The sequence below is a fragment of the Symphalangus syndactylus genome, chromosome 14 (assembly GCF_028878055.3).
Source record: "Symphalangus syndactylus isolate Jambi chromosome 14, NHGRI_mSymSyn1-v2.1_pri, whole genome shotgun sequence".
NCBI lineage: Eukaryota > Metazoa > Chordata > Mammalia > Primates > Hylobatidae > Symphalangus > Symphalangus syndactylus.
Window position 1 is genome coordinate 79583824 of NC_072436.2, and position 25363 is coordinate 79609186.

General features: G+C 45.5%; 2 protein-coding genes across 7 annotated transcripts in view; one reads left to right on the forward strand and one right to left on the reverse strand.

The window, feature by feature from the left end:
* Positions 1–10038, forward strand: part of USP34 (ubiquitin specific peptidase 34) — a 295723-nt gene extending 285685 nt beyond the window's left edge. For all 3 annotated transcript variants that reach the window (XM_055242296.2, XM_063617918.1, XM_063617917.1), the window contains 5 exons: positions 4609–4688; positions 6907–7047; positions 7147–7290; positions 8449–8608; positions 8810–10038. In XM_055242296.2, coding sequence (XP_055098271.1) covers positions 4609–4688; positions 6907–7047; positions 7147–7290; positions 8449–8608; positions 8810–9417 — 1133 coding nt within the window. In that variant the 3' untranslated portion in view covers positions 9418–10038. The remainder of the gene's footprint in view (positions 1–4608; positions 4689–6906; positions 7048–7146; positions 7291–8448; positions 8609–8809) is intronic.
* LOC129462376 (putative activator of 90 kDa heat shock protein ATPase homolog 2) lies at positions 6367–20078 on the reverse strand. Of its 4 annotated transcripts, none has more exons than XM_063617963.1 (9): positions 19135–19859; positions 18282–18472; positions 16083–16168; positions 13826–13940; positions 12698–12783; positions 11885–12001; positions 11414–11515; positions 10984–11035; positions 6367–9603 (listed from the first exon to the last, which is right to left on the reverse strand). In XM_063617963.1, the coding sequence occupies exons 1-9, from the start codon at positions 19464–19466 to the stop codon at positions 9557–9559; spliced, it is 1128 nt and encodes a 375-aa protein (XP_063474033.1). In that variant the 5' UTR covers positions 19467–19859; the 3' UTR covers positions 6367–9556. The 4 variants fall into 4 exon arrangements, with proteins under 4 accessions (XP_063474033.1, XP_055098286.1, XP_063474031.1 ...); XM_055242311.2 differs by lacking the exons at positions 6367–9603; positions 19135–19859 and adding exons at positions 9958–10864; positions 19881–20078; XM_063617961.1 differs by lacking the exon at positions 6367–9603 and adding an exon at positions 9958–10864 and having other exon boundaries at positions 19135–19856.
* Positions 20079–25363: the final 5285 nt, after the last annotated feature.

The window sequence follows — 25363 nt, forward strand, 5'->3', positions numbered from 1 at the left end:
GGTACTGCCGGCCCGGCACAGTGGCTCACACCTGTAATCCCAGCACTTTGGGAGGCTGAGGCAGGCAGATCACGAGGTCAAGAGATCAAGACCATCCTGGCCAACATGGTGAAACTTTGTCTCTACTAAAAATACAAAAATCTAGCTGGGTGTGGTGGCGCGTGCCTGTAGTCCCAGCTACTTGGGAGGCTGAGGCAGGAGAACCGTTTGAACCTGGGAGGTGGGGGTTGCAGTGAGCTGAGATGGAGCCACTGCACTCCAGCCTGAGCAACAGAGTGAGACTCTGTTCCCCCCACCAAAATAAAAGGTGGGCTTGGTGGCATGTATATGTAGTCCCAGCTACTCAGGAGGCTGAGGCAGGAGGATCACTTGAGCCCAGGAGTTCAAGGTTACAATGAGCTACGATTGGGCCACTGCACTACAGTCTGGGCAACAGAGCAAAATCCTGTCTCAAAAGAGAGAAAGTAAGTATTAAGTAAACAATAGTACAGGTGATGGCAGATGTGAAGAAAATCATGAAAATGCTAACAAATGGACTGAAGCTGCAGAAAACACTGAAAAGCTTATGGGCTTTAGAATCAGATAAATCTGGGGTAGACTACAGTCTTAACTATATCAGTACTGACTTTGGAATGAATTTGAGAGGATTATATAATTTCTGTGAGCCTAATTTCCTCATCCAAAAGAAGTGCAAAATTAGGATAAAACGATGGCCCTCAAAATTGATGAGAAAATTTAATATAATGATCTGACATACCTAGAAAATGTTTATTTCCTTCTTTAATTATTGTTGTTGTTATGAGACAAAGTCTTCTCACTCTGTCCCCCAGGCTGGAGTACAGTGGCACAGTCTCGGCTCACTGCAACCTTTGCTTCCAGGGTTCAAGTGATTTCTCCTGCCTCAGCCTCCTGAGTAGCTGGGATTATATGCCCAACTAATTCTTGTATTTTATTTTTTTTAATAGAGTCGGGGTTTCACTATGTTGGCCAGGCTGGTCTTGAACTCCTAACTTCAAGTGATCCACCAATCTTGGCCTCCCAAAGTCCTGGGATGATAGGCGTGAGCCACCACGCCTGGCCTATTTCCATCTTTACTTGTAAAATAGAGATACTTATAACAGAATACCACTTCAAAGTGATTAGAGACCATGGTATTTTTTGTTTGTTGTGGTAGTGCTGGCTTCTTGGTAGTTGTGGAAAATAGGTATAGAGATTGCTTTTATATTTAGCTGGATGTGATGACTCACACCTGTAATCCCAGCACTCCGTAAAACCGAGGCAGCTGGATCACTTGAGCCCAGGAGTTCAAGACCAGACTGCGCAACACGGCAGAACCCTGTCTCTACAAAAAATAGAAAAATTAGCTGGGCATTGGAAGCACACACCAGTAGTCCCAGCTACGTGAGCGGCTGAGGTGGGAGGATCACCTGAGCCTGGAAAGGTCGAGGCTGCAGTGAGCCAAGATGATGCCACTGCAACATGCCTTGGGCAACAGAGTGAGACTGTCTAGAAAGGAAAAGAAAAAAAAAGATTGTTTAGGGCTGTGTGCCGTGGCTCATGCCCATAATCCTAGCACTTTGGGAGGCCAAGGCAGGCAGATCACTTTGGAGATCTGCCTGGCAACATGGTGAAACCTCGTCTCTACAAAAAATACAAAAATTGGCCGGGCGCGGTGGCTCACGCCTGTAATCCCAGCACTTTGGGAGGCCGAGGCGGGCGGGATCATGAGGTCAGGAGATCGAGACTGTCCTGGCTAACACAGTGAAACCCCGTCTCTACTAAAAATACAAAAAAAAAAAAAAATTAGCTGGGTGTGGTGGCGGGCGCCTGTAGTCCCAGCTACTCGGGAGACTGAGGCAGGAGAATGGCATGAACCTGGGAGGTGGAGGCTGCAGTGAGCTGAGATCGCGCCACTGCACTCCAGCCTAGGCAACAAAGAGAGACTCTGTCTCAAAAAAAAAAAAAAAGTGCATGGTGGTGCATACCTGTAGTCCCAGCTACTCAGGAGACTGAGCTGGGAGAATGGCTTGAGCCCAGGAGGCAGAGGTTGCAGTGAGCTGAGATCGTGCCACTGTCCTCCAGCCTGGGTGATAAGAGCCAGACCTTGTCTCAAAAAAATAAAAAAAAATTGAAGATTATTTTACTTTGGGGAGATAGTAGGGGAGAAATGACTACAGAAATTGCAGTATACAGTCTGCTTGCCCATAAGAGGGTTAATGTCAGAGCAGTCTCTAGTTCAGAGGTTAGCAGACTCTTTTTGCAGAGTGGACACTAAATATTTTAGACTCCACAGGCCACAAGGTCTCTGTCACATACTATTTTTTGTTTGGCTAATGGTTTGTTTTGTTTGAGACAGAGTCTTGCTCTGTCACCCAGGCTGGAGTTTAGTGGCACAATCTCGTCTCATTGCAACTTCTGCCTCCTGGGTTCAAGTGATTCTCCTGCCTCAGCATCCCGAGTAGCTGGGATTACAGGCGAGTGCCACCACACCTGGCTAATTTTTTTGTTTTTAGTAGAGGTAAGGTTTCACCATGTTGGTCAGGCTGGTCTCGAACTCCTGACCTCATGATCCGCCTGCCCTGGCCTCCCAAACTGCTGGGATTACCAGCGTGAGTCACCATGCCTGCCCCAAAACTTTTTTTTTTTGAGACAGTTTCACTGTTGTTGCCCAGGCTGGAGTGCAATGGCACAATCTTGGCTCACCGCAACCTCCGCCTCCCGCATTCAAGCGATTCTCCTGCCTCAGCCTCCCAAGTAGCTGGGATTATAGGGATGTGCCACCACGCCCCGCTAATTTTGTATTTTTACTAGAGACAGGGTTTCTCCATGTTGGTCAGGCTAGTTGCGAACTCCTGACCTCAGGTGATCCGCCCACCTCGGCCTCCCAGTGTTAGGATTACAGGCATGAGCCACTGCACCTGGCCCCAAAACATTTTTTTAAGAAAATTGTCCAGGCCTGCAGTCTTAGCTACTACGGAGGCTAAGGTATGAGGATCACTTGAGCACAGGGGTTCAAGGCTGCCCCTGATCTGTGATCACGCCACTGCATTCCAACTTGGGCAACAGAGTGAAGACACTGTCTGTTGTCAAAGAAAAAGCCATTCTTAGCTCACAAGTCCATATAAAAACAGGCCATGGGTCAGATTTGGCCTGAGGGCCATAGTTTGCTAACCTCTCCTCTACTTGGATGAGTAATTAGGATACAGGAACATGGGAATGTAGGAACCCTCTTCCCTATAGCCACAGATGTGATGACATGTCTTTGTTTACTTATGTGTATTGTGATACCGTGGTGGGTATATGCTGCCAAACACCAACAGATTAGGTTAGGATAAAGGGGAAGTAGCATTTCCTTGCCTCTAGGTGTCTAAAGGGACTCATCTTGACAGGAAAATAACTTGGCTTACCTGTGGAAGGGATCCTAGGCATCCTTGGTAAGTCTGAGTGAGTGAGCTGACTTGCCTGTGTAAGATGTTCTCAAGTCCTTGGTCGAACCCAGGGTTTGGCAAATTACAACCCACATGCTGCCTGTTTTTGTATAACCATGGCTATCTGCTAGCTAAGAATAGTTTTCATATTTAAAATTTTTTTTTAAATATAGAATATTTTCTGACATATGAAAATTATGAGATTCCAATTTCAGTGTTCGTAAAGTTTTACTGAAAGACAGCCACACCTATTTCCTTACTCTTGTCTAAGGCTGCCTTCACACTGCTTGGCAGGGTTGAGCTGTGTTAACAGAGCATGGCCATAAAGCCTCAAATACTATTCGGCCCTTCCTAGAACAAGTTTGCTGACTCCTGGTCTAACTCAGTCTTTTCTTAACTGGAGGAGGATGGTCTGTGTTATATTTCTTCTTCTTCATGATTATACTTGCCCTGGGGACCCTGGGGGATGTGGAAGATGGGAAATTCATTTAGGACTGTGGTAATGAAGCTTCTATACTTTCAGAGATAGGATGACAGAGGGTAGGGGCACACATCTTAGTGACATATTTTACATCTGGAATAGTCAAGAAGTGGAGAGGTAAATTCATAGAGGTTCCAAATAGCACTCTCTGGCATAGTGCCAGATGCGGTCCACTCAGAAGATCCTGGGAACAAGCCAAGAAACTGGTGCTAAGGGCAGCATTTACTTAAATGTACCACAAAGGTCATTCTAGCTTTGAAGAAAGAAGGTAAAAGAGGAAAGATACGTTTAATTCTCCACATCATTTTTTTTTTTTTTTTACCTTTCCCCTCCTCCCTCCTGAAGTCTAGCCATTCTATGAAAATTATCTAATAGGCAGAGTGGTACCTTAATCCAAGAAAGACTTGGAGCCACTTGCAGTAACTTTTTCTTTTCCCAGATAAAGTTCTAATACTCAAAAAAGAAGAGTTGGTTTAAGTCCCATATCTTTCAGGAATGAGGTATAGGATATAAATAAATTCAAAGTACCACATTCTAAGATATTTCACTAAACATTGGAATGAATTTTTCCCCTTTACATACTTTAAAATACAGAAAACATGCAGTTATGACTAGAAATAGCTATAATATTGTACCTGCAGAGTTGAGTATCTCAGTAGTATAATTTATAACCTGTTCTGATTTCTTTTCAAATATTAGGTGTCCTAGTTGCCTATGAAGGTTTGCCACTTCATCTTGCACTGTTCCCCAAACTTTGGACTGAGCTATGCCAGACTCAGGTAAAGAAAATGAGTTTTAGATGATTGGTCTTTAATCTCATCTGGCCAAGTGGTCAATAATTTTAGGAACAATGGGTTGAAGACTTGCTGAAAAGTGGGGACGTTTTAGAATCTTGATAGGTAAAATATGTATGAATGAAAATACTAGCTATTACATATTAGGCATCTAGTTTCCCTTTGATTTTTTTTTTAGTAGATTTGTATTATAGAGGATATTTTAAATAAGCTGGTTATAATTGAATTTCTCATTTATAGATGTATTACCAACAGTGGTGGGGAAAATCCAAAACAGGGAGATAGTGGGGGAAAAGGCACATGCCACTTCTTCCTCTCCTTCACCTCCCTGCTTCTACCTCTTTTCCACCATTCCAAAACCTCTAGCAGAAACCCTATCAGCAGTCTGTCCTTTAGCTTTTCATGATCTGTAGTTTTTCAAGGGTCTGATGCACTTGTTTTCTTACAACAATCTCCTTCAAAACAGGAAAGATTACCGTTCCTACCTTAAGTGTCTAAGAGCCAACTCCTTAAAATTAAGTGGCTGCATAAATAATACTTGTTAAGTTAGAAAGGGAGAATTGGGAAGAGGAGGAGGTACTAAGGTTTGGCTCATTCCTTGGATCAGGCATAAAAGATCCCCACTACCTTCAGTCCCTGAAAAAACTGTTGATTGTACTGCCTGGTTGCATCTGCTCTACCCCGCTGGAAGAGATGAATTTACTCACCTTCCTTAGGTGCAACCCTTGACCCACATCATGCTTTCTTAAGTATTTTGAGTCTGGTTCAGCCTCCTACCAGGCTGTGGTGTGCTTTGGATTCTCCTAGATGTTTGTCATCCTGTACTCTACTGGTTGTTTCTCTACTTTTCCAAAACAGAGCTTGTGTGGAGACCTTATCAGAGTCATCTCCATTCCCTGAAGAAATTCCACTTTGTTCTCTACAGTAGAAATCTTTCAGAGGCTAGTATACACTGACCTTAGCTCACTTGACTTAGCATATAGTAGGCATTCAGAAAATGACTTTATCAGTTGATTTTTGAGCTGAGTGTTCTGTTCAGTCCATTGGAGATCTCGTTTTCCCTCTCCACTGCTACTGCTGTTCTTTTTCATTCTTCCTGATTTGGGTAGTTTCTTGGTTTCTGTACTCTCCCGCTACCTATTGCCTTCTCTACTTCTGCACCGCAGGACTCCCTTCGCTTGACTTCTATCACAGACAGAACTCACTGTGCCCCCAAATTTCCCTTAAAACAAAGCCGAACCATATAAGGCCTCCAAAGCTTCCAGTCCTATAGAAGCAGCCATCCTGAGCAAGAAACAGAGGCAGAGGCTGTGACTGGTAGACCAACGCAGGTTTTTCCTAGTGTTAAGGATCTCAAGACCTGGGTCTTGGTCCTACCTGAATCCTTATTTCTTGACTGACCTTGAGTAATTTACTTATGAACAGCTGCTTACTCTAATAAAGTATACACATATGCATATATGTATATATATAAAAATCTAAATTTTGTCCTATTTAAAATATATATTGCTTTTTTCCATATAAATAATCTATCATTAAAATGCACATTTAAATCTACGGAGTATATCTGCTTAAAGACATACTACTTGTGTTTAAGAGCCATGACTATTTGAAAACAGGAAAACCAAATTTTAGTAAAATTTCCATATATTGGGACCACTGATTCTGTGTGAGATAATTAGGAAAGAAGATTTATTGTTTACCTTTGCAGTGTTTATGGGGGGAAAAGGTATTTACAGAATTACTGTTGCTAATGAGAATATACAGTAAAGTTTAAAACATTTTGGAGAATAAATTGATTCTGATTCTTAAAATGTGTCTTTTCGCAACATATGCTCTGGTTACCTATAAATACATTAATTTGGCCCTTGAAAACATTGACATCCTATTCTTAGTTAGCCTTATTTTTCCAGTCCTTGTTAACTCTCTCAGTGCTGGATAATAAACCTGCATTTCTTTTAAAACATTTGTTCAGTTTTGGCATCAGTGTCTCCCCCCCAGCACTCCCATAGTCTAAATTAGTAACATTTTACTGTATGAAAGATAGTTGCTGTTAACTAAAAATTCAATAGGTGAGTTAGACATGGCTTTTCACGTAGGATTTTCAGTGGCTTCAGATTCCATCATACACAAGTATGTTTTTTCCGTGTAAGTTTTTTCCGTGCTCAACCATAAGTGCTCAACCATCTTCTCCCCACTTTAGTCTGCTATGTCAAAAAATTGCATCAAGCTTTTGTGTGAAGATCCTGTTTTCGCAGAATATATTAAATGTATCCTAATGGATGAAAGAACTTTTTTAAACAACAACATTGTCTACACGTTCATGACACATTTCCTTCTAAAGGTACGTAGTACTTTGGAAACTCAATGTGTCATTTCCAATTAATGCTTGTGTTTTCATTATGCTGGTCTTTTGGAGATTTTTTTAAATCTTCTTTTTCAGGTTCAAAGTCAAGTGTTTTCTGAAGCAAACTGTGCCAATTTGATCAGCACTCTTATTACAAACTTGATAAGTCAGTATCAGAACCTACAGTCTGATTTCTCCAACCGAGTTGAAATTTCCAAAGCAAGTGCTTCTTTAAATGGGGTAAGAACCATGCAGAGGCGGCGGCACACACTTTTAAACTGTCCTTCAGTTAACTGTGGCCTTCATATGATTTTACTCTTGTAACTTTAACTTACTGATTCGACCTCTAAGCCACGTACGACAAAAAACAAATTTTAAATACGCGTTCACTATGCCTTGTATGTACATAGCACTCTATCACCTTGGAAGCTACAAGCTGATATCATTAAATGCTAAGGGTAATAAAGGGAACATCTTAGTGGTCTTATCTCTACTAGGGTATATTTTTGGAAACATTACTTGTGATGTTTCTATTACTGCCTGTGGCTCCTATGTAACAATTAATGATCTACTGATTTAAAAAGGCAGTTAAATCTAGAGCATTAGTTGCCTTGTACAGACTCCCATGTCCTAGAATAATGGAACACTCTGGAAATGGGCTAGAATGTTGAGCAGCAGCCTCCCAAATCACAGTATGCATAAAAGCCAGAACAGATGACAGAGCCCAGTAAGGAAGACCTTACTATTTGTGACATCTGTCAGAATTTAACTTGAGAAACTATGATTTCAAGGTTTGTTTTTAAAATTCTTATATTTCCTTTTCCATTTTCAGAAAACACTATTTCAGGCTTTGGTCTGACTTACTGGTTCGTGGGCATAAAATAATGCTATTAGTGACTTTAAGAACTAATGAGGCCGGGCACGGTGGCTCATGCCTGCAACCCCAGCATTTTGGGTGGCAGAGGCCAGTGGATAACGAGGTCAGGAGATTGAGACCATCCTGGCCAACATGGTGAAACCGTCTCTACTAAAATACAAAAAATTAAGCCAGGCATGGTGGCGGGTGCCTGTAGTCCCAGCTACTCGGGAGGCTGAGGGAGGGGAATCGCTTGAACCCAGGAGGTGGAGGTTGCAGCTAGCCGAGATTACACCACTGCACTCCAGCCTTGCCACAGAACAAGACTCCATCTCAAAAAAAAAAAAAAAACCTAATGAAATGCTGTAGTATCCTCCTAACACTGGCTTTCTGGTTTGATCATTCTAAGAATCCCAGAAAAACCAGGGTATTCTTAGGAAAGAATGGATTCCTGGGAAAATAAACATCTGCAATTAACTGTGAACAACTGCATCAAAGTGTTGGCTTTAGAATTTGAAATGTTCTTATCTGGGTTTTTGTAGGACCTGAGGGCGCTTGCTTTGCTCCTGTCAGTACACACTCCCAAACAGTTAAACCCAGCTCTAATTCCAACTCTGCAAGAGCTTTTAAGCAAATGCAGGTCTTGTCTGCAACAGAGAAACTCACTCCAAGAGCAAGAAGCCAAAGAAAGAAAAACTAAAGGTTAGCTTTATGGACTACCATTACCTTTAGGGTGGGAGGAGGGAGTAATACACTTGGTGTAACTGGTTTAATAGTTGTGTGTTCAGCTGAACCTCCTAAATATAAATGCTAGAAACAAAATTAACTTCCCACATCCCCCCCCACGCCACGTGATCTTAATGACTTTCAGACAAGTTTCCGTTTTGGCATGTGTTTTCACAGATGATGAAGGAGCAACTCCCGTTAAAAGGCGGCGTGTTAGCAGTGATGAGGAGCACACTGTAGACAGCTGCATCAGTGACATGAAAACAGAAACCAGGGAGGTCCTGACCCCAACGAGCACTTCTGACAATGAGACCAGAGACTCTTCAATTATTGATCCAGGAACTGAGCAAGATCTTCCTTCCCCTGAAAATAGTTCTTTTAAGGAATACCGAATGGAAGTTCCATCTTCGTTTTCAGAAGACATGTCAAATATCAGGTCACAGCATGCAGAAGAACAGTCCAGCAATGGCAGATATGACGATTGTAAAGAATTTAAAGACCTCCACTGTTCCAAGGATTCTACCCTAGCCGAGGAAGAATCTGAGTTCCCTTCTACTTCTATCTCTGCAGTTCTGTCTGACTTAGCTGACTTGAGAAGCTGTGATGGCCAAGCTTTGCCCTCCCAGGACCCTGAGGTTGCTTTATCTCTCAGTTGTGGCCATTCCAGAGGACTCTTTAGTCATATGCGGCAACATGACATTTTAGATACCCTGTGTAGGACCATTGAATCTACAATCCATGTGGTCACAAGGATATCTGGCAAAGGAAACCAAGCTGCTTCTTGACATTAGGTGTAGCATGTCTACTTTTAAGTCCCTCACCCCCATGCTGTTTGTATAAGTTTTGCTTATTTGTTTTTGTGCTTCATTTTGTCCAGTGCTCTCTGCTTGAATGGCAAGATAGATTTATAGGCTTAATTCTTGGTCAGGCAGAACTCCAGATGAAAAAAACTTGCATCTTCAGTATACTTCCTAAAGGGCAATCAGATAATGGATATGTTTTATGTAATTAAGAGTTCACTGTAGTGGCTTTCATTTAATATGGCTGTCTGGGAAGAACAGGGTTGCCTAGCCCTGTACAATGTAATTTAAACTTACAGCATTTTTACTGTGTATGATATGGTGTCCTCTGTGCCAGTTTTGTACCTTATAGAGGCAGATTGCCTCCGATCGCTGTGGTTCTTATCAAAATTAAGTTTACTTGTATACGGAACAACCACAAGAAATTTGATTCTGTAAAGAATCCTCTTTAGCTGTGGCCTGGCAGTATATAAATGGTGCTTTATTTAACAGAATACCTGTGGAGGAAATAAAGCACACTTGATGTAAAAATAATTGTTTTATTTTTATTGACATGACTGATTGCTATTCTGTGCACTTAATTAAACTGATTGTGATGACTTTTCATTTGTTTACATATGTTGCTTCAGTCTTCTCAGGTGAAAGTAGTGAGAAAACCGTCAATGAGGGGAAACATTTATCCATTATATGTGTTCACTGGAAGTGTTACCAGCAGTCCACAAAACTAATGTGTCCCCACAGACTTCTCAGTCCTCTCCACACCGAAGTGCAAAACCACAGCAGGGAGACGAGGAGCAAAACACAGCCAATTTGCCCTCACCTCAACATGCTTTTGAATGCAGTATACCACTGTTTTACGACCTAAGATCTACACACCTTAAAAACCCTAAAGTAAAATAAAGGAATAGTGTCAACATGCCATTTTTTGTCATCTTGAACTAAAAGTACAGCTGCAAGCAAGCTTGCTATAGGACAAGCTTCAGCTTGGGAAACATGAACTATCTGCACTCAGGACTTACCTATTTCCAGAGGAGTATCTATGAAAGGTCAGGTTAATACCTAATTTCAGGTTGTTTGTTTGCTACTTTTAACTCAATGCAGTGTCTAGTTATAATAAAGAGTCAAACAGTGCTTTACATCGTGTATACGTTCATAGATTTCATCCAATGTAAAATACAGTCCTTTTAAAAAAAAACAGGGAAGAGGTAAATGTGACACTTTTTCTGCTTACAAAAAGTAATGCCTTATAAAATTTTACTTCAACCATTTAGGGGGGTCAGCTGCAGTAAACCTTTTATTTCTTCAACATGCTGCTTCTGCCAACAGAATTTCATGTTCTCTTCTTTACAGATAGGAACTCCTTTACAGTCCAATTGTAAATCTGTTTGCCCTAGAGTAGGCACAAAATTCAGTGCAACCATGGCATAGTGTTCTAAGAAAAAAAATAGGAACCTTATTACTGCATTATGAAAAGGAAAATTTATCCATGCGAAAAACCTAGCCTTAGTGTTTTGGGACCTTTAACATGAAGGGCACTAATTAGTAACATACCTCCTGGCCAGTTTCTACATCTCCATTTCATGATGATCTTCTTATTTGTTAACTGAAAAGAGAGGGGAAATTCCACTGAAAATCTTTTAAAACTTCCCACAATACAACACAGAAAAATCCTTTCATTGAAACTCCTAAGTACTAGAAGAATCAACGAACAACATACGGTCCTTCTTCCAGTTTATACATCAGCACCATTGGTAATTGTCTTTATTGCCAAAATGTCTCAGAACAGCAGTAACATCAAGGACAGCAGGAATATATAATAATGTTTTAAATACAGTAATAGTAACCAGAACAGAGGGCTGCTGTTAAGGGTGAGGCAACACAGACCCTCGTGATTTCGGTACTTAAAAACAGCATATACAAAAAGAGTAATATTAAGTAAGAGTTAATCCCACCTTACTTCTTCAACCTTGAGTCTACTTACCAATTCTAGATATTCACCAGTGCTGTTCCCATCAAACATCTGGAATTTCCCTCCCTTTTCGGCTTCTAATACAGCAGTAGATTTAGAAAACTTTTGCACCAACTAACCAAATAAAACATATGTTACTCCAGTACACACTATCACATATTTTAATCTAATTATGAAATACAAAATATAACAATTACTATGGTTTAAAAATCCTAAACATGTAGCTTTTACTTACGGAAAATAAAACACAAACTTTCTCTTCCTAGAGGGAGAAAACTCAATGTAATGTGGACATAGTCCCAAAGAATGCCCATCTCCCCTCCAATTATTCAGAATCTATGCTCAGACTTCCTGTCACCACCATCCCACATCCCTTCAATCAAAAACACAGCCACAAGGAAAACCAAAAACCAGCTCCTGTTCTTTGGGAGAAAATACATCACAATGTCAGCATTTAACATGCTAGCTTAGGGAGTTACTTACATCCTTTACAGTGAAGATGCTATATAGCTGCTCTACAGTTGTGTCAAACAGTTCCATCATGTGAAGAGCCACAGTGGGAATCCTTACACCCAGTGCCACTGGAGATGAGGCCTGAACCTGGAGAAGGGAAGAGGTTCCAGGGAAATGATTAGCATAACAAGAGAGAAAGCTGCTTGGATTACAATAGTCTTCTCAATAAAACATCAAATGTCCCAAATTCCATACTGCCTATTCCAGACACACATAAAAGCAGCATGAAAAGCCTTTTTAGCACCACCAGTCTTGGTCTTTACTTTGGAACCAGAGCTCACTGTTCCTATAGCTCTTCAGCTCTGTTCCCAGGTTATGACTGAATACCCCTACCTAGCTGGACTTCAGATACAGCCGTGAGCAGGTGAAAGACAACTGCACCTAAAGCTAAAGGGTGTCCATTACACACAACACCCATTCCAAGAACAGATCTAAAAATCTCCCAATCCAAAAGTGAGCAAGAAGGTTATTTTATTATGCTATGTGAATCTTGAAAGTCATCTGGTTCTGTAGCCTACCAAAGAACACTGCCCTTAGGACAGTCTTGAGTCAAATATTTATCCCATAGAAAGGCGTGTCTGTAACAATCCCTTCCATCAAGAATCAAAGTCTCATTTTATCATTTGCACAACAAAATGGGAGATCTTAGAGGACTAACAGGAGACTCAAAGGTGGAAGAAGGCCCTCGCTGTCCTCAGTTCTCCATCAACAGAAGGCTATTCGGAGCCCTGACTCAAACATTTCCTTGACCCCTCCCTACATTTTGGCCAACAGAGCTCATACCTGCAGGGTATTCTCACTCAGTTTTCTTTTGACAGTCAATTCCTGGGTTGCCATAGCTTTCGTTGGTAAAATTCCCGTTGTAAATTCTATAAAGAAACAAGGGAAGTGGTTTTAATAAGGACCTTTCTCCTTTTAAGCACAAAGAGGTAGAAAACCCAAAACAGCATGTAAGAAAATAAAACATTTATAAAAATAATTCCTGTAACATTTTGAGAATTTCAAGACCATTCCAAGTTTTTACATACAAAACTACTGATGGTTAACAATGTGAGTTCCACAGCAACAAATGCCTTTTCTTTTTTCAAATGCCTCACTTTTATCAAGTTTTTGCTAAAGCAGCAAAATTTTCCAAAGTTCTTTTCCAAACAGCTAAGTTTTATATGATTAACTAGTAATAGCTTTGTGGCTCTAACCTACTGTCAAAACAGACAATTTCTCATGTGAGGGTGACCACCGCCTCACAAAGCTTGTCTTCACAGTATTCAAAAGCCTGTGAGCCAGCTACACGTGCGCTCTCATGGGAAAAGTGACAACCCCAAACCCATCTATGCCAACACCTAGATAGTCAGGTAGCAGGGTCCAAGAATGAGGTACAGAGATAAGGCACTGCTGGCCATCTTGCCTGCCTCACTTCTCTAATTTAGGGAAGACAATAACCTCACTTCATTGCAATGTGGATATTATCTAGGTATTTCTCAATTACACCTGTAATACCTGCAGTCACTTTCATCCATTCATTCATTCATCCAACAAAGATTTATTAAGCACCTACTATGTGCCAGGCATTGTGCTAGATGCTGGAGATACAGCAGTGAACAAGACAGACACCTTCCATGCCCTCATGGAGCTTATAGTCTAGCAAGGAAGACAGACATTAAACAAGTAATTACACGAACAACTGATTTTCATTCCAAACTACAATTAACAGTTCTGAAGGCAAAATGTTTCATGCTGTGTACAATACTGATGATCACTAATTATGGTCTTAACCATGACTAGCTCTCAACTTCCAGACTACAATTTATTCTGAAGTATAAACTTGCTTCTGTAGCCTCTGACCACAGTATAGAGTATAACTTGGGTAAACAGAAAAGGGACCCTCTGGTTCACAAGGGATGCCTTCTTTACCCGTCTTAAGTGCCTTCAGGTAATCTCCAAGGGCCTCCCTGACCTTGGCGGTGCCTGCAGTTTTTATAAGATCCTTCAGTATATCCCCATCTCCTTTCTTTTTACTCACGTTCACCTACAAATCAGAAAAATACAAGCCAAAGAAAGATCTGGTTTGATGTATTCTTACAACATTGGGCTGTTTGGATGAGAGAACTATGGCAGTGGACGAAGGAAAGAAGTGGATGTAAGAGATGTGACAGGGCAGGATTTTAAGGGTTTTTAATCCAGGGTCCATGACAGGGTTGGGGGCCAAATCTTGCATGGACTTCATAGAATGTAAACCCCTTAATTTGCATTCAAAATTGTGCATGTGTATGTATATAAATCCTATTGCTGATGTGGTCCATGGCTTTCATGGGGTCTAGAAATGCACTGTCCAGTACGGTAGCCACTAGTCACATGTGGCTACTAAGAACCTGAAATGTGGCTGGCCTGAATCAAGATGTGCTGTGTGAAATAATACGTGCCAGACTCCAAAGACTTAGTACCAAAAAAGAATGTAAAATGCCTCATAATTTTTATATTAATTACATGCTAAAATCTTTTTTATATACTGGGTTAAATAAAATATATTATTAAAATTAATTTCACCTGTTTATCTTTTTTTTTTTTTTTTTTTTTTTTTTTTTTAAGAGCTTGCATCTCGTTATGTTGCCGAGGCTAGACCCAAACTCCTGGGCTCAAACGATCCTTCCCCTCCACCTCCCAAGCAGCTGGGATTATAGGCATATGCCACTACACCTGGCTTTAATTTTTTTTTAAGGGTCTCCCTGTTGCTAGACTGGAGCTCAGTAGCATGACCATGGCTCATTGCAGCCTCGAACTCCTGGGCTCAAGTGAGCCTCGTACCTTGGCCTCCCAAAGTGCTGGGATCACAAGTGTGAGCCACCATGCCCAGACATAGCTTTAACTTTTTAAGTACAACTACTAGTAAAACTTACACTGCACATGTGGCTTACATTATATTTACATTGAACAGTGCTGGTATAGAACCCAAAAGCCACCGTAATTAGGGAACTCAAGTTCCCATATAACCCAGACTTGGATTATATACTTTTTTGGCAGAGAGGAAAATTGGGAAAGGGAGAAGAGTAGAAGACAGGCAGAGCGAAGGAAGAAGAGAGGGGAGAAGGGGGAGACCGAGGGAGAAGGAAGCAACAGAGGGCTTTGGGGATGTCTCTAGTATTTCCAGAAGAAAAAGAGGTGTCGATTTGAAAAAATTTAGTGTCCCGATGCTTCAGTTGAGGTGGGCCTGATCGTGGGCCCCAGTTTGAATCTGAAGAGTTCTGTAATGCTACTGAGGGATTAAATCTTAAAAACCAGTTAAACATTCTTTTGAAAAATGTCTCAGCTGATGGATCTCAATATAACAAAGTGGAATCTCAGGCCCTAAGCGGAGGAACCACATAACTGAAGACAGAGGTCTGGGACAGCCCCGGCCTGTGGCACTGTATAACCTTCGGGCCATAAGACATACTGCTGGGCAGGAGTCAGCCTATCTTGGAAAGCCTTCATGTTAAATACGTTCACAAATCAAAAAAAATCCTTTGTCAGACTATCTTGGTTTGAAAAATATAGCAGCTGTACAAATGGTCTCACCCCCAAAACCCAGCTTTCGGCCAAAAGAGGACACTAACTTGAAGCCAAGCATGGGAGTTACACAAGGTTCTGTCTCCCAAGAGAACCAAGAGAGCCACAAAAGCAACACGTACTAACTGGGTAGTTTACAAAAAACCGTGAGGCGTAACCAACGGAGAGAGAGCAGCTAAAGGCTGACACTTCACCATTAAAGGGAAACGGCAAAGGTGCAGGAGAAGAGAGAGAAAGTCACATTCATCAAGCCATGCAAGCTGCCTGAGCAGTTTACAGTGCACACACTGTCACATCTAACCTGACAACACCCCTGGAAGAGAAATTAACCCCTTTTCACAGATGAGGAGGCTAAGGAGGGTGCAGTCAGCTGCCCAGGCCCCTTGCCTGGTCCTCGGGGGAGCTCAGGGCTTCCTGGGGCTTACTCTTTCCTGTACCACTCCAGCTCCACACAACATGCTGCCCCAACAGTACGGCAATCCTTCTCGGCAAACAGGGCCTCCACAAGGCACCTGAACTACCATACAGGAACCACAGTCTGATCAACATTATTTGAAATGCCCAAAGTCTGTAGCAGAAGCTTGACTGAAAAAAGAACAAAAGAAATAGAAACTTGATCACATACCTCAGTGTCATCTACTTCATTTTCCTCAGAAAGACTGGGTATTTCAATCAATCCCTTGTGCTTCACTCCAGACTCTTTAACGATACCTAAAATGAGCAAAATGGGTTCTTCAATTATAATAAAAAATAACAACTGGGCCAGGCACTGTGGCACACGCCTATAATCTCAGCAGTCTGAAAGGCTGTGGTGGGAGGATGGATTGAGCCCAGGAGTTTAAAGACCATCCTAGGCAACATAAGGAGACACCGTCTCTACAAAATAAAATTATCTGGGCACTGTGGCGCACACCTGTGGTCCCAGTTACTTGGAAGGCTGAGGTGGGAGGATTGCTGGGAGGTCAAGGCTGCAGTGAGCCTTGTCTCAAAAAAGAAAAAAAAAAATTGATTTTATGAAAAACTGCCCTGCCTCACTGAATAGCCCAGCTGCCCTCACAAGGTTCCACCACTCCAGGGCCCCCTGAGCAGCCACGGAAGAAAGGTCAGGCAGGCCATAGCCAAGGAGAGGGCATGAGGAGTCAGCAGCCCGCCGTCCTGAGGGGAGTGTGGGGCAAGTGCACCCATATTTCCCTTCTTGTCCCAGGGTACTCTTTGCCTGGGCAAAGCAGGACAAAGGAGTACCCTGAAGGGGAGAAGCAGTCACAAAAGCGATGGAAGGACAGAAAGGCACAGTACGTTCTGACCACAGAGGGGAGGGAGGCTCTGGCTTGGGGACATTGTGTGGGCATACCAGGCAGGTAGACTTCTCAGGACTAGAGTGTTGCCTCCTCCCCAGTGGGTCCCAGCTGCCATCCTAGAGACTCGCTGCTGGAGGAGAGCAGCTGGAGGTGTTAGGACAAGCCCAGTGGCTGGGTCTTATCCTTGCAGAGGAGCCAAGGGAGATGGAAAAGACACAACGCCCACAAGGTTCCTCAGGCCCTAGGGCTCGGTGCTGGGGGAGTGGGCAGGGAGCCAGACTGCTATGATCCAGCCAGCAGCAGACACAGGGGGCTGCCAGAGAGGCAAACTCCCAGCCAGAGGGTCCTGTTCTGAGGCGGAGGGGGAGGGGCTGAACACCCTCATCTGCGAGAAAGGCAGCAAGCAGGGCAGAGGCTCGAGGCCAACTCACTGGACTGCTCTGGGGCGCAAACTCCAGATAGGAGCTGACTCCTGGGCTGAGGCTCAAACCCTAACTCCTCCTCTTCCCTTCCCTGCATCTCCACAGACTTGGCTCCCTCAACAAGGACTGAGTGCGCACACGCTGTCTGCCCAGCCAGGATCGAGGCACCACTGGAGAACTGAACCCAGAGACCCCAAAAGTGGACACACCCAAAATGCCCAGCAACTGATAAATGGAGAAACAGAATGCGGTATATACACCCGTGGAATATTCATCAGCTATAAAAAAGAATAAAATGCTGCTACCTGTCACAACACGGATGACCCTTGAACACATTATGAAGTAAAAGAAGGCAGACACCAAAAAACACATCCTGCGTGATTCATCTATGTGAAACGTCCAGAGGCCAATCCAGAGAAAATGGGTGAGCGGACACCAGGGGCTGGGGAAGAGGAGGGCAACAAGAGTGACTGCTCATGGGTCCAGGGTTTTGTTTTGGGGTAGTGAAATGTTCCCAAATTGATTGTAGTGATGGTTGCACAACTCTGTGACTATACTGAAAACCAATGAATTATACACACTAAATGAGTGAATTATGTCTCAATAAAGCCTTTTTAAAAAAAAATCCCTGCCCTAATGAATGACAGGGAGATGGAGCAGGACAGTAAGCAAAATTGTTTTGTAAAGCAAGTTTCAGTGCCTTGGGGAAAAATAAAGTAGGGAAGAAAGATGGCACAAGGCAGGAGTCTCCAAGGATGCACAGAGATGGCTTCACTCAGGACAAAGACCTGAAGGAGGCAGGCAGCTACCTGGGGGAAGAGTGCTCCACGCAGCAACGCCCAGAGACTCGTGTTCACAAGGGCCTGGTAGAAGAGGGCCCAGCTGACAGCAATGAGCTCTAAGCATCTCCGAGTGATGCGAGAAGGGAAACTCCCATCCTTCTTGGCCCATGGAACTCAAGTATGGCCAGAGTGTCAGGATCTACTAATGCTGATTCAGGAGCCAGTCAGTGTGCCAGACCCATAGCAGGAGCTGTAAAAACATTCGCTGAATGATGAACGCACTTTGTCCCCAGCCCCACTAGTACCCTGAGGCCCTTATTACCTTTCCAGCCCAGTTTGATGTTCCACTCATAGAAGAAAATCAGCTTTCCTTTGTGGCTGCTGCACGAAGCCTCCCCTTCCACCTGCTTCAACTCGCTGATCTCGCCGCGGCCAGCGTCATTCTCCACAACGATGCCCACCAGAAGCTCCTGGAACTTCCCTTTGGACCAGCTGGTGGCATCCCGCTCTGTCCTGCCAGGGACCAGAAAGTCGTGAATGGAAGCCCCAGCTGGGATCCACCCGCCTGGGTGCCAGGGTCACGTCCAAGCCCAGCCCAGATCAGCTCAAGCCCTCTCAAGCAGCCTCGAAACCTGCCAACCTCCAATGTGCTCCTCAAACCTCCTTTCTACCAAATTCTTTTCATCCTGCTCAGTTCTTTAAGATATTATTGTCCACTATGCAAGTAGTATTCTGTCTTAAAAACACTGGCTTATTTAAGGGAGGAGGATCTAGGTAGCTCGCCCACTGGAAATAGGCAAAGCCTGGGCCACATGGAAAGTAGCAGTAGTGAAATAATCAGAATCATGACATACCAGCTATCAAGTGTCTTCGCATATACATCGCCTAATGTAATCTTGCCAGGTAATATTCTCACTTTAGGGGGCAGAAACGAGCTGAGGGGGCTGACATGTCCATGGGGCCAAGGCTAGGACACCAGAAAGTCAGCTCTAGCTCACGCCTGTAATCCCAGCACTTTGGGAGGCCCAGGCGGGCGGATCACGAGGTCTGGAGTTCGAGAGCAGCCTGACCAACATAGTGAAACCCTGTCTCTACTAAAAATACAAACATCAGACGGGCGTGGTAGCACGCTCCTGTAGTCCCAGCTACTCGGGAGGCTGAGGCAGGAGACTCACTTGAACTCTGGAAGCTGAGGTTGCAGCGAGCCAAGATTGCCCAAGCCCTCAGAGCTCCTCCGGACCAGCCAAGTCATGTTCCTCTGGGGACCGGCCTCAGCATCCCCTCGACGGCCTGGGGGGACCACAGCCCCCGGCCAGAGGCGCAGGGCAGAGGACATCCCTTCCGGAGGTTCTGCGGTGGAGGGCTGCCGACCTCTTCCCACGCGCCAGGTGAGGCGCGTAAAGGAAGCGGAGCTTGTCTCACTCACAGAGGGCCCCGCTCGCGGGAGGCGCCTGCGGGGTGGGCGCGAACTGAGATCCAAATTTCTGCCCTTTCCACTACGTTCCATACCCCCGCCCCTAATACAGTCTCTCAATCCAGCTCCCTTCTAACTCCCCGAAACATCCAGAGGGGTGGGCGGGAGGAGAAGGGAAGGCCCTAAGGCCACAGACGGTGGGAGTGGAAAGGTCTGTCGAAAGTCACTCGTGGGGCCCAACCCAACTTTCAAAAAGAGGCAGCTGCAACCTCCAGGGCCGGCGCAGCCGCCCTCGCCGGTCTCCGTCCTCAAGGACGCTCCCGAGCCGAGAGGCGGAGGCCGAGCCCTGCGTCCGGCAGCTGAGGAGGAGGGGCGGCCCCCTGGCCCCCTGACCCCCTGGCCCCGCGGCCCCGCACAGACCCCAGCGCAGCCCGGGTTCCCGCGGCCCGGCCCTCCCCAGATCCCAGAAGGAGGCCGCCGCCGGCCGCGCCACCCCGCCGGCCGCACCAGTGCCAGTTGTTCACGTTGGTCCCGTCCTCCCGCTCCTCCACGATCCAGCGCGGGTTCCCCTGGCCCCACTTGGCCATGGCGACGCGGACTGGGCAGAAAACAAGAAAAGGCGGCGGCGCCTAAGGCTGCGACGCCGGCGTTTCCGGCCGCCGAGCCCCGGAGCTGCGCGTTCGCAGCGCCCAGAATCTGCCAGAAGGCCCCGCCCCCGGCCCCGCCCCGCCGTGGCGCGCCCGCGAGCCCCGGCCGGGATCTGGGAGGCGGGTCGCGCGGGGACGCGGGGGCGGGGAGGGGCTGGGGCCGCCCAGGTTCCGCTGCGCGTCTCCTAACGCTGGGGCGGGGCGGGGCTTCCTGGGCCGCCTGCGAAGGGCGGAGGCCGTCGGAGGACCAGCGGTACTGGCGGGCTCGAGGTTCCCCGCGCCGGGAAGCAGGGCGCTGAGTAGCGGGTGCCTGAGAGCCCAACCGGCGGTGCAGACGCGACACGGCCGTCAGGTGGCCTCGGCAGGCTCCTTATAGCCCTCGAGGACACGACCTCGAACGCCCAGGTGGCTGTGAGACCGGTCTTTGGGGCCACAGCGCGCTCCCGTCACACCGTTTGCGGATTTCGCTTAAGAGCGAGTCCGCGCCCAGCTGCCGCGCTGCGGTTTTTTCCGCGACGCGGTCTCTCGCCCTCCCGCCTTCCCAGCACCTTTCCAACTAGTCCCATGTTACTGCAGGAGTATTTCCATTTTATTCACGTAACAATCCTTTAGAGAGAACGAAAGAATGTGATTACAAACGCATATTACTGCAAACTGATGCACTTTATCATGGAGTATTAATTATTCCTTTCACGAATTTTCGGCTTCTAGCTAAAACTTTGCACGAACTATTTGGACAATGTTACTGGGGTGTTCTCTGCTAACTACATGGGTAGTTAGCACAGAAATGGGTAGGACAGTGAAAAGGTGGAAGCATCTGACTGTTCTCTTCCCCTGTGCCGACCTGTCCTTTGCCTACGGTCATCCACGAAATTCACGAGTGGAGGCATTTTCTCCATTTGCCTACTGGAGCTACCACGTTCCAACATTATCTTCTAGAAAGCTGCAACAGTCATGTAAACACACTGCTTCAAGGCGTTTTGACCTCAAAACAAAAAAGACGTTTTGATTTCACCTTTCACACTTCACTAAAGCAGCTATAACAGTCACATGAAGGAGCAGCGGGGTGGGGTTGCCTGATCGTAAGAAGCCTCGTTTCCCCTGCTAAGGAGCTTGCACTTGGCCGTACAGGCAATGAGCAACCACTGAGGCAACCTAAATGGAGAAATGACACGATCAGATGTGTTCTAGAACAATCAGTCTTGGCAGGGCGCGTTGGCTTACGCCTGTAATCCCAACACTTTGGGAGGCCGAGGCGGGCGCATCACGAGGTCAGGAGATTGAGACTATCATGGCTAACACGGTGAAACCCCGTCTCTACTAAAAATACAAAAAAAATTAGCTGGGCGTGGTGGCGGGCACCTGTAGTCCCAGCTACTCTGGAGGCTGAGGCAGGAGAATGGCGTGAACCCGGGAGGCGGAGCTTGCATTGAGCCGAGATCGCGCCACTGCACTCCAGCCTGGGCCACAGAGCGAGACTCTGTCTCAAAAAAAAAAAAAAAAAAAAATCATTCTTACAGACTTTTGGACAATGGACCAGGGGTAAGATGGAAACTGGAAGGAGGGGGACTTGTCAGGGTGGAGAAGGGGTGACAAATATTCAGGGATGAGAGGTGTTCAGAAGTGGAATCTGAGTGCGTCAGACACTGGGGTGCAGCAGAGAAAAACGTTTTGTTCAGCAACTGGGACTTGCAGCTTGGTTGGTAGCCGCACCCTCAGAGGCTAGAATGGAAAGAGGCTGTAATGAGGCGTGGGCTATAACTGGAAAAAATCAGCAGGTAAGAGGTAGGCAGGGAAGAGGGGGCCTGCAAAGAGCAACTAAGAAGGAGGAAGGCAACCCACAAAGGCATTTAATCAGGGAGCCAGGGTGCACGGTAGAGGCAGTGGCCGTCATCAAGTGTGGAAAAGTACGAGTCGGATGATAAAGATAAATAAAGATATGTATTGGGTGTAACAACAAAGAAGGTCCTTGGGCCCTTTGCAGAGAGCAGTTTCAGTGAACGATGGGGCAGAAGCTGGGTGACGGGTAACAAGTGAATGGGAGGTGAGAGGGTGGAGACTGTGCTTTCAGAAGTTGGGCAAGGACAGGTAAGACAACTGGACAGTAATGAGATAGGTACGTGGATGAAGGGAGATTTTGCCTTTTCTCTTTAAATGTTTATCTCTGCTGGTGGGGATTAGCTGGTGAAAAGAGGGACAAGTGGTGCAGCCAAGTCCCAGAAGCCATGGGAGGAGATGAGTCCAAAGGGTCAGCCTGCAATAGGAAGACCCAAAATAATGTTGGAACATGGTAGCTCCGGTGGGCAAATGGAGAAAATGCCTCTACTCGTGAGCGTATTTTGTGGATGACTGCAGGCAAAAGACAGGTTGGCACAGGGGAAGAGAACAGCCAGCTGCTTCCACCCTTTCACTGTCCTACCCATTTCTCTACTAAGATCAGAAAGATCAGAATGGATGTTTCTCTACCTACCTTGGTTTTGATTGGTTTGATGTGGGAGAGGATGCAAGGGAGGTGGCAAGTTGGACAACTTCAGGTGGCAGCTTACCTGCAGCAAAGTGAGGGTGACAACACTGACAGGCTTTGGGGGAAGAAATGCAAAATCCTCTCAAGTATGTCCTTTCTCCCATAACCAACCTGTGCTGGGGTAAATCCAGATTATTTTCACCTTTTCTAAACACAACTCCACCACACTTTCTCTGTCTCTAGAGAAAGGGGTTGAAATGTACGGATCCAGGATTGACTTTTTTTGTTTTTTTGTGACAGAGTCTCGCTCTGTCGCCCAGGCTGGAGTGCAGTGGCATGATCTCGGCTCACTGCAACCTCCGCCTCCCAGGTTCAGGCAATTCCCCTTCCTCAGCTTCTCAAGTAGCTGGAATTACAGGCGTGTGCCACCACGCCCAGCTAATTTTTGTATTTTTAGTAGAGACAAGGTTTCACCATATTGGCCAGGCTGGTCTTGAACTCCTGACCTCAGGTAATCCACCCGCCTTGGCCTCCCAAAGTGCTGGGATTATAGGCATGAGCCACCGCACCCAGCCCAGGATTGACTCTTATTAGCAACGCACTAGAGAATCAGAAGTGGATGCCGGTTTCACATCACAGTAGACCCATGAGCTGCTAAGGGTCTGCTTTTGAGGAAGTCACTATTCCGTTTTCTTTTTATAATTTTGGTGCCTATCCCTTAGTTTAATTCCCTTAATATTTGTTGAGCTACCAGCATGCACATCTGTCCCAAGCACACTGCCACCATAGCACATAGCACTGTGTGTTGCCTTTGCTCTCAAGCTCTGTTATCTTCACTGGCCTGCTCACCTTGAGGGCAAACATGCTTCCTCCTCTTTATCCCGATGCCAGAGCTGTGCCTAGCACATAGTGGGCACCAAGGAAATCTTTGTTTAGATGACTGGGTGAATGATGGAATGAATATTTCTCAAACTTGTGTGTTCCAGCTTATTAATAGGCTCTTAATGGGCTATAAAATTAATTTTAGCAGAGGTAAAATTTTACAGGAGGTACCAACCATCGTTTTTATCTTAATGAAATAGAATAGAATTGAGTTTAAATGATCAGAGTGGTTACACATAGTAAAGGTAAATATTGTTTCTTAAATCATTGGGGGATGTGTGTGTGTGTGGTGATGTATTATGGTTAGACTATGTTTGTTTGTTTTTTAAGTTTGAAAGCCACTGCTGTAGCAGACCCAAAGATAAGTACAATAGCTTACAACTAACAGTTCTGTTTTGCACATTGTAGAATCCCTCGTGCCCAGCACACAGCATATCTCAATAAATATTTGTGAAATACATCAGTTCATAAGAGTGGATGAAGTCATTTGTTGGAGGAATATGAAAGAAGAACTGGGCCTTGATGGATGAATGGAATTTCAACAGGTAGAGAGATGGAAGAGTTCCTTCCAGACCAAAGAAGAATCACATCAGCAAAGATGTGCAAGTTAGGAATGAGTGGAAAGTAGGATGGGCACAAAGCAGAATGGGTGAGAAGACAAAAGTGAGGACATTTTGAGCGGGGAGTGAAAGCCACCATGAAGTCTTTTTATACCATCAGTGAAGCAAATGTGTGCTGAGTTGTGTCTCCTCTAGCAGCAGTGGCCAACACCGGCCGCCCACGCTGGCAGGCTCTGAAGCCCTGTACGTGGATCCAAGTCTTGGCTCTGCCACTTACCAGATGAGTGACCTTAGGCAAGTTCCTTAATCTCTGTCTACTTCATTGTTTGTAAAATGGAAATAGTGTTACCATCTATCTGCATTAGGATTAGACTCCAGTGCTAGTAACTGTGGGAGACCAAAATTTGAAGGATTGTTGAGCTGAAGACAGTTAAGAAGCCAGCCGGGCACGGATGGATCTTTGCGTGGATCTTTGCAAGGTCTTCCTAATGGCCTCTCTGTCCCTGCTAGTCTCTTTCTCCTCTAGTCCGGCCTCCACTGCCTCCATGCAAGCACTCTGATATAACTGCTTGCTCTGCTTAACATTCATCAGTGGCTCCCCACACCCACGCCCTTAGCAAGGCTGCTCACTGAAGGTCTGGCCCAGCCTGCCTTTCCAGCCCATCTTGCATTGCACCATTGCTTGCACTCTGCACAGCAGTCTACCTGGGCTCTCCAGTATACCCGTGCATTTACACTTTCAGGATGCTTTGCCTGGTGGGCCCTTTCCACCCAAGCCTCCAGTACCAAGTCTTTAATTTAGTTTCTTCCTCTGCAAAACTTCCTTGTTGTCTGCTTCACCACTCAGAGAGTCCCCTCTGTCAGTAAATTATAGACTTTTTTTTTTTTTTTTTTTTTTTGGAGACGGAGTCTCGCTCTGTCACCCAGGCTGGAGTGCAGTGGCGCAGTCTCGGCTCACTGCAAGCTCTGCCTCCCGGGTTCACGCCATTCTCCTGTCTCAGCCTCTCCGAGTAGCTGGGACTACAGGCGCCCGCCACCACGCACGGCTAATTTTTTTGTATTTTTAGTAGAGACGGGGTTTCACCGTGGTCTCGATCTCCTGACCTTGTGATCCGCCCGCCTCGGCCTCCCAAAGTGCTGGGATTACAAGCGTGAGCCACCGCGCCCGGCCTATAGACTTTTTAAAGAGTCCGGATCTCACTCTGTCACCCAGGTTGGAGTGCAGTGGTGTGATCACAGCTCACTTCAGCCTCTTACTCCTGAGCTCAAGTGATCCTCCTGCCCCAGCCTCCTGAGTCACTGGGATTTTAGGTGTGAGCCACTGCACAAGGCACAGACATTTTAATAGCTCTGAAACCAGGGGGCACCTTCACTTGGCAGTGTCTTAAAACTGCTCTTCACCTCTGCTGAAGTCAAGTACTTCCCAAGAGGACTGAT

Excerpts from the sequence above, each read along its gene's own strand:
- LOC129462376 (XM_063617961.1), bottom strand. The coding sequence starts at position 19,466 with ATGGAACGTAGTGGAAAGGGCAGAAATTTGGATCTCAGTTCGCGCCCA. Across the intron at positions 18,473-19,134 it reads CCTCAGCTTCCAGAGTTCAA|GACAGAGCGGGATGCCACCA; the intron begins GTGAGTCTCCTG and ends GGTCCCTGGCAG. Across the intron at positions 13,941-16,082 it reads ATGAAGTAGATGACACTGAG|GTGAACGTGAGTAAAAAGAA; the intron begins GTATGTGATCAA and ends TCTGATTTGTAG.